Genomic DNA, 13,412 nt, shown 5'->3' with positions numbered 1-13,412 from the left:
ACGCAAGAAACTACAGCTCCCGTCATACTTCACGCTTAAAGGCGGGCCTTATTCCTGGTCTAGCCAATCGTAGCGGTGGGCGCGAGGCGAGAGCGGGAATGAGCGAGAAAGGGTGAAGGAAACCACGCAGAGATAGGATACGTACTCTTACGCACTCTAGAGTCTCCTAACCAGGTGCTAGGATGGTTGGTTGAGAGGCGGGGCTGCCGCGGGATGTTTTCATTGGCTGTGGCGTTTCTCATTCGCTCTCGAGTCATGTTTGCTTTCTCTATGGTACTCAGGCCCGCCCAGAGGGGCCGGTACGGTTTCCTCAGGAGCGTTTGACACAGATGGGCGGACTCGGCTTCATTCAACCTTCGTCTCTATGGTTCCCGGAAGTGTGGCCTACTGGTTCCGGTGTAGGATTCGGCGGGTGTGAGGCGAGCGGTGTGCGGGACGGAGCGGAGGTTCAGCGCGGCCGGGGAATGCTCGTGGCCTTCTGAGCCGCTTTCCGCTTTCGCCATGTCCGTCGTGCCGCCCAACCGCTCCCAGACCGGCTGGCCCCGTGGGGTCAACCAGTTCGGTAACAAATACATCCAGCAAAGCAAACCCCTCACGCTCGAGCGGACCATCAACCTGTGAGTGGCGCTCGGTGTCCCCCCTCCTTCCTCCCCTCCCATGAGCAGCGGAGAGCCACAGCGCCACGCCTCCTCCGCCCCTTTCTCCCGCGTCTTTACTATAATAGGGTTGTCGTCCCCCCCAGCATCCTCTCCCTTCCGCCGTTTCCCAGCACTTTGTCTTGCTCCCCTCCACGCGCGATAAAAAAAAAGTCGAGGTCCCATTCACACGTGCATGATTCGCGCGGTTTTCCTGCGCTTGGTTATTATCGGCACCTGGTTCCTTTGTGCATGTGTCGTAGTTCAACGGTAGAGTAGCTGTTTGCCGTTGCATGTCGTACTGGGAATACTTGCTGCCTGGGAACCCTGGAGAGTCGCTGCCAAACAGTATAGGCGACCGTGAACTAGATGTGGTCTGACTTTGCTTTAATGTAGATCCCTAGGTTCCTCAGTCGCCCACACTTCCGCTCTCGGGGACACCTTAATCTGCCTCCACCCAAAGGGTTTTGCAGCTTGCAGACCACATTCTCTCCCCACCCTCCACTTTTTATTAAAGGATGTGTATCTGTTTACTGATGCATTTCTTTTCTGCATGTATCACTTGGGGGATTTTCAGTAGTAAAATCGTATGGGGCGGGGGAAGGCAGTCTGGATCCCCTGTGCCAGCTAAGGAGCTTTTTGTAAACTTCTAGCAACACAAAATTACAAATATAAGCAACTGAGTAAGAAAATAGACTCAATGATTTCATTTTACATTGAGTCTATATGTGGCATTGTCATTTGAATACTGTATATATTTCAGTAAGTGCAGGACAGGAGGAAAAAGATCTTGACCTCCAGTCGATACGTAAGGCGGGGCAGGGGGGAGAACAGAAAATATATTAAATGTATGACTCCAGGTAGGGCTGCGAAATACTCTTCACTGAAACCCCGGAGAACCACTGCCAGCCGGAGTAGATCCCCTATCTGAAACCCTGTAGAGGTGCTGCCAGTCATTTTGTAGACTAGACTGAGCTAGATGCAGCAACTGTCTTGGTTCAGTGTAGGGCAACTGTCTGTTTTGTGCACGTTGTTTTGTGCACGTGGGGCTGCAGCTCCAAAGCATACAGTGGAAACGGACCGTGTAACACAGCTCACAGTCACTGGCCATACCGTGCTCTGTGTTCAATGTTTGAACTAGATTGTCAGTTTGCATTAAAATACTGTATTTAAGGTGTAATTCCTTTTAGGTATCCACTCACAAATTACACTTTTGGGACCAAGGAACCCCTATATGAAAAGGACAGTTCAGTGGCTGCCCGGTTCCAGCGCATGAGGGAGGAATTTGACAAGATTGGAATGAGGCGGACTGTCGAGGGGGTCCTCATTGTGCACGAACACAGGCTGCCCCATGTGTTGCTTTTGCAGTTGGGCACAACTTTCTTCAAACTGTAAGTGAGCTTTACCAAACCAAGCAATGTGTAATGATACATGTTTGAAGCTCCACAGAGAAAGTAAATGACTTGTGCATGGAGGGCAAGGGCAGTTTTAGGGTAGCTCAACCAGTGTGGCTGCACTGCAGCGAGTGCCATAACAATGCTGTAAAACTGAGTGAGAGACGGGGGTGTGTGGGATTTTAACGTTGCACAGAGCACCACTGCAATTTGAGAGCCCTGGTCCATCACTGTGGAGGGGGAATTTGGAGTGGAGAAGCAGCTGGGCCTGGGAAGCACCACTCTGCCCCTTCCATTCTATCAGGGAGAGGTGAGAAAGTGAAGTCTGTCCTTCAGCCTTGTGTTGCAACCAGTGTTCTTTGGCTCCTACCCTCCCAGAACTGCTTTCTACAGTACCATTTCTCCTTATTGTTAGGGTTTGAAAGAGTTGCTCCTATCTAGAACTTGCTTATTTTTCTTGCATTTCTCTTTGTTTGTACATAATTTTTCTTAAATTGTGAACCACCTCAAGTGTTTCAACCGGAAAAACAAAGTATCAGTGTTTCAAGTAAATATGGAGGAATGTAAAAAGCAACTTTGCCAGATCCTTAAAAGGCTCAGGTAATAAGTAGCATGAGAGAATTCTACCTGAGACCCTGGAGAGCTACTGCTAGTCAGAGTAGACAGTACTAGCCTAGATGGCCAAATACAGTCCAAACTGATACAAAAATGTAGCCACTATTCCTGTGTATTTTCTGTAGCATGCTGATTCCCAGTTCCAGTTCTGGGGAGTTCACACACAGTTTAGGCAACTAACTGTGTTTGTAGCTGGCCATAATAGTAGCTTTAGACTGCAGCCTACTGGGGAAATCTGAAGAGGGTAAATCATACCTAACTGAGGTCCATTGATTTCAATGGGTCTGTCTGAGTAATACTTAGCTACAGACCATGGTCTTCCATTTTAAATAGATTGTTGTTGGTCAAGTAGTCAACTCCAGTGGGGCTTTCAGGTAATTTGGGTTACTTCAGCTTTATTCCCTCTACAAATTACAATGTAAAGCAGTATATAAATGGTTGAAATAAACAAAATGCTGTGTTTTTTCATCTGTCCTTTCTGAATATTGCTCATTACCTTCCTCCTGCTTCTGTTAGAAAACTAAAAGGTGATGGTGATCCTACTGCACCACACATGACTCTTCTAATCTCTTTGCAGCATTAGCTAGTCTAAATTCTTGGGAATAGTTTCACAAGTTTCTGAAGTTAATAGGTAAGCCATTTCTAATGCCCTCAGCCAACTAATTCTGGAACAAAATCTCTGGGTCCATTTTTTGATTGCAGAATTTGCACAGAAGTAAAGCAACACCATAGTTCTTCTAGGATATTGTCACCTCCACAGTAGTAAACTACAATACCTCAAGGACTGTCTCTCCTCATATTAGCTGACCCTGCAACAGAGCAGAGCTGTGGCCCTTCTGCAAGAAGTCTGGATAGTGCCAACACGAGAACAGGCCTTTTCTGCAGTGGCTCCTCTCTTGTGGAATGCTCTCTCCAGGGAGGCCCCCGTGGCACTTTCATTACATATATTTAGGCACCAGGCGAAAACATTCCTCTTCTCCCAGAGCTTTGACTAATTAAACAATCTATGGCCTTTTAAAGTGGGCATCATTGTTTTGTTTGTTATTATGTTTTGTATTTTTGTGTTTTTATACTGTTCTGGGAACCTCAGATGAATGGCGGTATGTAAATTAAAAAAACAAACAAAGTCCCCAAATTTAAGCTGCTTAACCATTGGCAGTTTTCTTTATGTAAACAAATAAAGAGTCCAGGACATAAAATGTCCCATTGAATCTATTGATTTTTACCACTGGTTTTGTGTTGTATTAAATAATATATATCTAATAGGACTTAATGGGGGGACGGGACCTGGTCCAGATTTGCTTCGACACATTTTACTATCCTGAGAAGGTGAAATTTGGCTGAGGTAGTAAAACATTCTCAAAACAGCTTTTTGGACATTTACTGCAGTGTTACTTTAAAAAATATTTTAATTATGACTGTACCTAAAACACATCCTTTATCATGAATTTCTTTTCCACAGGCCAGGTGGTGAACTTAATCCGGGAGAAGATGAGGTAGAAGGTCTCAAACGTTTAATGACAGAGGTAGATGTCACAATTATTTGCATTTTTATCCTGAGGCTTTAGGATGGATAACAATAAGCCTTTTATGATTGCATTCACATGAACAAAGGTGAATAGCGTTCAACACACCTGTAAGGTAAATTCAGGAATTAAAACACCTTAATTTTTAATAAACTCTTAGGTGCGGAAGTATGTTTGCAGTTTTGCCAATCCATGAAAAAGTCCAGTGAGTATGTATTTGAGTTCTGAGTTTTTCTGGTTTTCCATATGAAAGTTAAGAGACCTTCACTCTAAGGCAGCTGTGGCGAACCTTTTTTAGCTAGCTGGCAAGATCCTTCTCTCCCCACTCATGGAGAGCCAAATTTGACTGGTGGTCAGAGCTGCTCACCTGTCAATCACCTTGCTAAGCAGAACATCATGTCATATTAATATTTCATTTCCTGTTCTTTTCAGCAAGCTTGTAAGGCACCCAGCGCCTCTCTTTCCCAGTATTTGGTACTGGTGCTGGCCTCATCTGAGGCTTGTGTAGAGTTTAGGCTTTGGGTAAGGTGCAAACATCTGTTGCTTCTTTTAACTGATCCTTACATAGGAGCACTAATTCTATCTTAGTTGTAAACTCTGTGTTTACTGAAAAGTGCCTCTTCAGTTAAAGGGGCCCAGCCTTCTCAATAAGTGAAGCAGGGAAGGCTCTGGGGCTTCTGTAATGGAGACTTCTGTAATGGATGACAATGGAATATTCTTCAGACTAATGTGCTCACCAGTTGTTCCTGGGTCTGACCTTTGATGCAATTCTGCTTCTGACTCAGAGTCATCAGTTTCACCTCCTGAAGAAGTGGGTCATGACAGCTCCATGCTTCTCAGCTCACTGTCTTTCTCCTTGGAACACTGGGCGCTAGTTGCATTTTCCTTAACTATGTTTTGTTTTGGATTCTTTTCATTCAGCTATCTCTTTTCCCTTCACTGTGTGTGAGCTTCATCTGCCTCCACCTTTCCTGCACAGCTGGTGCTCAGCTTGTTTATTATTTTAGTTATGCAAACCACTTAACTGTGGTTTTTTGGGAAATGGAAAGACAGCATATAAACTGTCTTAGTATTCCCATGGGCCGGGGGTGGCATTGGACAGTGGAGATTTGCATGCTGGGCACCAGCTATATTGAAAATTTTGCACCCTTTGATAGAGATTTGCATACTCAGCAGTATCAGTTGATACTGGGAAGGGAGTGGGAGGGTTAGGAGACAGGAGCTCATGTACTTGGCATTGACCAGTGCTGGGAAGGTGCATGCAGGAAAACGTGGCAGCAGCTGCAGCTTTGCTCCTTTAATGCCACTTTGTCTTTCTTAACTTCCTTCTCTTCTCTCCCTATCTCACTCCCTGGTCCAAAAGTCATTTCAGATTCCATTACACAAAGAGAAGCAGATGAATGCCAAGTGTTGCAGGAGACACAGGTGAAGCTAAGCTAGTGAGCTTCTCAAAAGCAATACTTGGCCATTGTTACGAGCAGGCTGCTCGACCATATGAATCCTTAATCTGCCTGAGCAAGGTCGTTCTTAGCTACAGTTCTTGAGATTATCCACTTAAAGAGGGACTATACCTTTGAATACCAGTTGTTGGGGAGAAATATTTGTTGCATAATGTTCTGTAAACAAAGTATGGCTAGCACTAAAGAATGCATCTTTTTTTTTTTGGTTTATTATACTTTTTCTTAGTCTAACAATCTTTTAAGTAACAGCACCATTGCTTATATTTCTGTACTTACTCTTTTGTGAACTAGTGAAAAAGTTAATCGAAACCTATTGCTTTTTTTTAAATAGACCACTTTATAAATAGTGTTTTCTTAGCATCATACTGTAAATGATACACTGTAAATTAATGGCCTGGTTTGCATTTAATGATAAATCATGGTTTGTTTAATGAAACCATAGAGTAACCATGAGTTGTCCCACAGACTATTTTTTTAACAGCTTGCTCCTCCAAGCTTGTTTTGTTTTCCACCCTTGTTCCTTTGTTGCTTGATGAGTGTCTGGGGTGGGGGTGGTCAAAGAAGCCATAGTTAAGGAAGGGGGCTGGGTTCTCACATAATGCTAAAACAAACCAAAGTTCATAAGCAAACAACAATTGTGGTTTGACAAAAAACAAATAGTAGTTAAATCACTGGGCAGGGTTTGAATGGTCAAACAAACTATGACTTAAATCATAGTTTAATAAACCATGGCTTTGTGTTATACAGTGGACGCTTGGGTTGTGAACGTGATCTGTGTGGGATGCACGATCACAACCTGCAGCGTTCACAACCTGCAGCAGCACGTCTGCGCACACGCAGGCTGTGATTCGGTGCTTCTGCGCGTGCAAAAGGCGTGATTTAGCACTTCTGCGCATGCGCGACCGCCGAAACCCAGTGGTCCGTAACCCGAAAAAACGCAGCCTTAAACATCTGTAACCCGAGGTATGACTGTATATGAATCAGATCATTCAATTAACAGTATTTGTTTGCACTTCTATATTGATTAAAGAAATTTAAGAATTTAGACTATACTGTTGGGCTAGCATTCTTAATATATGACATTCTGCTATTGTGAAGCACTGGCATAGAGCATGTCAGGATTTTCCTTGCATTTCTATTTTGGCAGATCCTGGGTCGCCAGGATGGAGTGCAGCAAGACTGGGTCATTGATGACTGCATTGGTAACTGGTGGCGACCGAATTTTGAGCCCCCACAGGTGAGAATTGAAGTTGCCACTAGCATTTTCATTTGATTTATTTTTTGGGCTTACAACAAAACCCCTCCCAAGAACTAATTAAGCATCCTACTACACGACTCTATTGCTGGCAGGCTCAGGCTTCTGTAAGTCAGAGAAATAGAATTAAGTCACTTAGGAGCAGCATAGTTTCTTTGAACAGGATGAGAGGTTTTGAAATACAAAAACAAAAAAGGTGCATTAAATAAGGAGCAATGGCATTCTCCTCCCAGAACAACTGATGGCCTTTTCAGGAGCAGATGGCACTTGCCCTTGAATTTTCTTTCTTTTGCCTTCCCTCATGGTATGCAGGCCTTTCTTAAGCAGCCCCAGGGAATGTAGGAGAAGAGACTGCCTCAGCTGTTCTCTCCTCAGGGTGTTGATAGTCAAACAGCCAATGTTGCATGCTTCCTTTTTTTCTGCAGATCTTTGGCTTTTTGTTCAAATATTTGGTTTGTCAATTCATACTAAAGTTAGACTTATTTTTTTCATCAATTGATTCATTATGCTGTTCTGAAATTACAACATTGAAATATAAGTGTTGTGTCCAATGTTGGTGCCACTTCTGTCCATGCATGGAAAGGTTGCTGATTCTCCCTGTGCCATTCCTCCCTGGCTAGCAGCATTGCATTCTACTGCAGAACATGAACGGAAAATGACCTGCTGTGTGCATGTTCACGCATACAGCCTTTTAGTCCTGGCCCTTATTTTACCACAGAGCCTTAACTTTTTTTAATGCACAAATTGTAGCTATGTGAAATTTCTATGCCAAACCCTGAACAGCTTTGAACCTGTGAAAGACTGCTAGCCCCCATGGAGCCCTGGCATATAACCCGGGGAACTCGTATCAGTGGCACCTCATATTGCAGACCATGGTGGGGACCCACAAAGGTGCATTTTCTGCTGTCACTTCAGTTCTCTAAAACAGTCTTCACCCTGCCATGCAGGAAGCATCACTGCTTACTAGCTTTAGAAATCTTTTGAATACCTCATCCCCGCCCCCCCCCCGGCTTTACCTAATTTGTTAAAGATGGATCCTGTTGTTTTGCACATTGTAATGCTTTATTGCACCTGTACTGTTTATTGCAATCTTTAGTAACTGGTATTATTAGTGTACATTTTTGTAATATATTTTTCTTTAGCTGTAAATGATTTAGTTTTATATATAGGTGGTATAGATATAAGCACATTTCTAGAATTTGCAACCTAGAATTTGAAAGCAAGTGCTTTGAATCTGACTTTTAAAAAAGCAATTGTACATGATCCAGTGGCATGATTCGCATCATGTCTAGTTTGGCCCTTGACCTGTGTTAGAATCTACGTATATTTTGCATTTGAAATATATTTGGAAAATAACTGAAGTGCTCTGGCTGTGGATATGATTCAAAGCAAGTAGATTCTAACTGTCCTGGTTCAACCCCATGAACTCTCATAACGTGTTAAGTACTTCACTTTCAGGAAAGCTGTACACAGATATGAACTAATCATTATTTTTTATTGTTTCCCACAGTATCCGTATATTCCAGCTCACATTACGAAACCAAAAGAGCACAAGAAGCTCTTTTTGGTTCAGCTTCAGGAAAAGGGTAGGCATTCTGTCACATCTTTAATTTTCATATAGGTTTTCATATAGGTTTTATTGAGAGATGGCAACAAAATCCTGGGCAAGGTCGTTTGTACTATCTAAACTTAAAAGAAAATTCTGAAAACTTATTTCCACTGTAGTGGTTTATATGCTGCTCAACAGCTCCAGTGGTGCTCCTCCCCCACTCCTGTGCCGTGGATGAAACAAGCCAGAGTTGTTGTGAGAAGCAAGGTTACAGGGAACCAGGCAGAGGGCCTTCTTGGTAGTGGCACCCTCCCTGTGGAACGCCCTCCCATCAGATGGCAAGGGAATAAACAACTATCTGACTTTTAGAAGACATCTGAAGGCAGCCCTGTATCGGGAAGTTTTTAATGTTTGATCTTTTAGTATGTTCTGATATATGCTGTGAGCTGCCCAAAGTGGCTGGGGAAACCCAGCCAGATGGGCAGGGTATAAATAATAAAGCTATTATTATTATTATTATTATTATTATTATTATTATTATTAGTGTGTTACAGTATGATGGATTTTATTGTGGGAGGTAGCATTTCTTCACATCTTTTCTGTACACAGTTTCACTTAAAATTGCTTAAGTTTGGATGGATGTGGCCTTAGGTTTTTATGACTCATTCCAAGTTGCTTTCAATTTGTATGTTGTGCCTGGATAACTTAGAATAGCCTGAGGAGTCCTCATGCCAGGCATGGTATCTGTATATTCAGACTGTGCAAACCAAAGTTCTAAATATTACTATTCTTCATATGATGCAACCTAGGAATTAAGAAAAGTAAGCTTCACTCAATATTTGTCTTGTCCTTGCTTGAAGCAGATTTTTATTTGATTTGATCTCTCTTGATTTGTTCTAGCTTTGTTTGCGGTCCCCAAAAATTACAAGCTGGTAGCTGCTCCATTGTTTGAGCTCTATGACAATGCACCAGGTTATGGGCCTATCATTTCAAGCCTCCCCCAGCTTTTGAGCAGGTAGAGTATGCTGTGAGTTTCCATGTTGTGGTTTCATACTGCTGCAGCTGCTACAGAAAAGCTTTCTTTAGCTCTTTCACTTGCTTCTGTAGGGAATAGCTGACTGAGTGCTCTGAGGATTGTGGTGCTTATGTATCCACATTGGCTTGGATCATAGGATAAATTGACTTAAGGAAAACCACAAAAGGAAGGTTTCCATCCTCCCTACAGCTGCCTGAAAGGTGCCCCTGATGGGTTGGGCCTCCTGAAAATGTATGTTGGGTTGCCAGGAGGAAATTCTACAAACTTCCTTAATTTATCTTAGGATTCAAGACACTGTATTTACATCATATCATTCAGCAGAGTACTTTAAATTAGTTTTGAATTACAAACAGTACTTCACATTCCTTATATGTTCCCTTTCACTTTTCCTTGCTTATCAAAAGCCAACAGAAGGCACCCTACAAAAATTTCCTTCTGTTGCTATAGTCATTGCCTGCCTTATCGTATGAGTACATTACCTCAGGAGAATCAGGCTTGATGTACTTTCTTGAACTTTGCTTGCTTGCTGGGCTTCCAATTGATGTATTATGTGCTGGCTGGCTGGCTGTTTTTCAAGCTGTGTTCTTAGAAAACTAAAGTTCTAGCAAGCACTGTCTGGGTGCATGTAGAGCAGGGGTAGTCAATGTGGTCCCCTCGAGATTTTGGACTATAATTCCTGTCATCCCTGATGGGAGTCATGTTGGCTGAGGCTGGGATTTGTAGTCTGGAGAGCACCACATTGGCTACCCTTATGTAGGGCAACGCTAGGCTCAGTAGAGTAGAAAAAAGAAAAAACCATCAGCCCATGGGTTGGATTAAAACTAGTCAAACTTCCAGGGTGCACATTCCAATGGTAGGTGGGGCAAAAACCCAAATAAAGAAAAACCACTTGTCCCCTAGCCACCCATCTTCAAACATACAGTGGTACCTTGGGTTACATATGCTTGAGGTTACATACGCTTCAGGTTACAGACTCTGCTAACCCAGAAATAGTACATCGGGTTAAGAACTTTGCTTCAGAATGAGAACAGAAATGGTGCTCTGGCGGCGCGGCAGCAGCAGGAGGCCCCATTAGCTAAAGTGATGCTTCAGGTTAAGAACAGTTTCAGGTTAAGAACGGACCTCCAGAATGAATTAAGTACTTAACCCGAGGTACCACTGTATTGGAAATCAACACAATGGGAAAAGGTGGGGGGGAGCAAAGCACACACGCAGCCACCAGCACCTCAACAAAGCTATGATCAAACAGAAAACCAAGTTCCCCACTGGATGTGGCAGGGGGTGTGGAGGTGGGCTTCCTGTTCCTTTCTGCACCCCTTGAGATTGTTCAGCCAGGTGAAGGAGGAGCTGGAAGCAGGTGCACAGCTTCTGCATACTGTGAGTCAAAGGTGGGTGGCAATTTCAGGCTATTAGCAACATCCTTAGAAGCAGCAACTCCTTGCTGCTTCCTCAACAGGCCAGTGTTGTAAGCAGCAACACAACAGCAGCTTCCTCCTTCCTAGATCATAGCAAATTCAAAAGCAGGTCAGTATTTTATTTAATAAAATGCCTGCCTCATGTCAAGAGAGAAATTCCCAAGCAGTGGCTTGCATACGAGCCAATTGCTCTGAATTTGCCAAGGTAACTGGGATTGATGTCACATGATGGACAGGTGGATGTGATTTGACCAAAATGACCTCAGGGTCCAAATGGAGAGTCCCGGTAAGCCTAGTAAAATCCATGGGCCAGAGGTTGCCTACCATTGCAGGAGGACCTCTGGCCAGTGATCCAAGTGTGTACCTATAACCTGCTGGAGCATCTTTTGCAATTCATAGAAAGCAGATCTGTTATCCAGCCGATTAAGTGTGTAGTTCATGATCTTCAGTGTGAGTAATCATTACTTCTTTTCCCCCGTCTGCCAGGTTCAATTTTATTTACAACTGAATTCCTGAAGTATGTGGTAGAAGCCGTCTCTGTGAGAACAGCTTTAAAATGTAGAAGAGAGAACCTGACACAAAGATTTTTTTTTATGTCTCCCCCTTCCCCAAACTCTCTACCATCTGAATAGGAAAGTGAATCTTGACTGTTTAGATAGTGGAATGATGAGTGTATTTGCATTTTAATCACCTATGTTGTAATAGTCACTTGACTTTTTTTAAAAATAACATTAAAACAAAATGATCTCCTTTCTGTTTTTGTGTGTTCCTTTTCCCAATGGGACTTGATGAGAGATACCTGCCCACTGATTGATACCACAGCATTGCATGTGAGAATGAAAGAGTACTATCTTCATCCATCTAAATATACCTTTGGAAATGTAGGCCACTTGTTAACTAACTAAAAGCAAGGTCTTTTGCGCACAGGAAACATAGCAGGTGTTGGGACTCAGGTTGACAGCAGGTCTTGAAACAGATGGAGGGAATTGATAACTTGTTCTATCACTCAGTGCAGCCTGAAGGAGGGAACTAAGCTAGGCTAGTAAGGAAGTGTCTGAACAATAAAAGGGCAGTGTTTCAGGTGATGCTGCCTTGTCACATAAAAGTTCCCAGTTTTAGTTTGCTTGCTACTCTTATCAGCAAGAGGAATAACTCCCGATTTGGAAAGCTCTGCACTAGTCAGTCATGTGAGGTGGTGCTGAGATTAGCTGATTGACAGGCCGGTTGTCCCAAACGGGCGTAGTGTGAGGGGTGCCAGGGCTCCAGGCGCACAATTTTTGAGGTGGCATGAACCAGGTGCCCCCATGCAGGCAAGCCCAGCACAGCCTGACGCTCCTCTCCACCCCCTAAGGGCTGCGTTGACTGGCTGGGCTCCCCACTGTGTGGACAGGCAGCTCAGCACAGCCCTGCTTTGCTCTGGTGGGGTCCCTCCAGCAGCATCTGCGGTGAGGGCTGGGGTGCCCCCCACCCCGCCTGGCATGTGTGCACCTGTTCTGGGTGCTGGCAAATGCCACTACACTGCTGGTCTCGACCACCTCAAAGTTTGCCCCCACCCGTTCTGCTAGTTTCTGGATACAGTCTTGTCATTTCTGGCCTGTGTCCATTTTATTAATTTAATTTATGGATTTATCTATTCAATATCTATACCACCTTTCATCCAAGGATCACAGGAAATTTTACAATACACAAACACCAGAATACATAACATAGTAACAAAACAAAAACAATAACCTCTCTCTTGCAAGGAGATTGGCCTCCACATTGGGAGATGAGCAGGCAAACAAACTCATAACATTGCGGCTGACGTAATTAGGGCCTATGATAGTGTTTGCTATTTGCTGTTTATAAACAAATGCAGACCTACAACACAAGACTTGTGAGGGAGGGATCAGAAAAACCTTTCTGTTTTGGTGGGACAATCCAGACACATGAATTGGTTACAGTAGTTCTTAAATTTATTTTAGATGCTTTATTGAGGGAGTGTGGGATGTAAATGTAATAATAAATAGTCCATACTGACGCAAGTTCTTTTTAAAAAAATATATTTTTATTATTTTCCTCCTTAAACAATATTTTTGATAATACAATAACACAAAAACTTTTTGCTCTGCTGAGCACATGACTCCCCTCCTTCCCTTCAGCAGGTTTTCCACTTTCAAGTCCTGTCTCGCAATTTAGTTCTTTAACTTCCATTGTCCACATTGTAGGATTTATTTCAATCCTGCTAGTGTCTTCAAATTTTTGCAATTGTTATTCAAATATACAATAAATTTACTCCAATCCCTTTGAAATTTTTGATCGTCCTGGTCTCGAATCCTGCAGGTCGGTCTGGCCAATTCTGCAAAGTCCATCATCTTCACCTGCCACTCCGCAATCGTAGGTACCTCCTGTAACTTCCATTTTTGGGCCATTAAAATTCTCGTCGCAACTGTGGCGTACACTGATGCAAGTTCTTTTGACAGACAGTATTTGAAAAATGTGGGGGCGGGGGCGGAACTGAAATATGCAAAATGTGTCCATGCTATGG

General features: G+C 43.3%; 1 protein-coding gene across 2 annotated transcripts; it reads left to right on the top strand.

Moving 5' to 3' along the window:
- Window positions 1–375: 375 nt before the first annotated feature.
- On the top strand, window positions 376–11,635 carry NUDT21 (nudix hydrolase 21). 2 transcript variants are annotated; one of them, XM_083625050.1, is made up of 7 exons: window positions 376–617; window positions 1,826–2,026; window positions 4,107–4,170; window positions 6,778–6,867; window positions 8,396–8,471; window positions 9,335–9,461; window positions 11,372–11,635. In XM_083625050.1, the coding sequence occupies exons 1-6, from the start codon at window positions 502–504 to the stop codon at window positions 9,451–9,453; spliced, it is 666 nt and encodes a 221-aa protein (XP_083481176.1). In that variant the 5' UTR covers window positions 376–501; the 3' UTR covers window positions 9,454–9,461; window positions 11,372–11,635. The 2 variants fall into 2 exon arrangements, with proteins under 2 accessions (XP_083481176.1, XP_083481175.1); XM_083625049.1 differs by having other exon boundaries at window positions 484–617; window positions 9,335–9,449.
- The last annotated feature ends 1,777 nt before the right edge of the window (window positions 11,636–13,412 follow it).

The sequence above is a fragment of the Podarcis filfolensis genome, assembly GCF_964270895.1.
Source record: "Podarcis filfolensis genome assembly, chromosome: 8".
In the NCBI taxonomy this organism is placed as follows: Eukaryota; Metazoa; Chordata; class Lepidosauria; order Squamata; family Lacertidae; genus Podarcis; species Podarcis filfolensis.
This window is presented reverse-complemented; position numbering and strand designations above follow the sequence as displayed.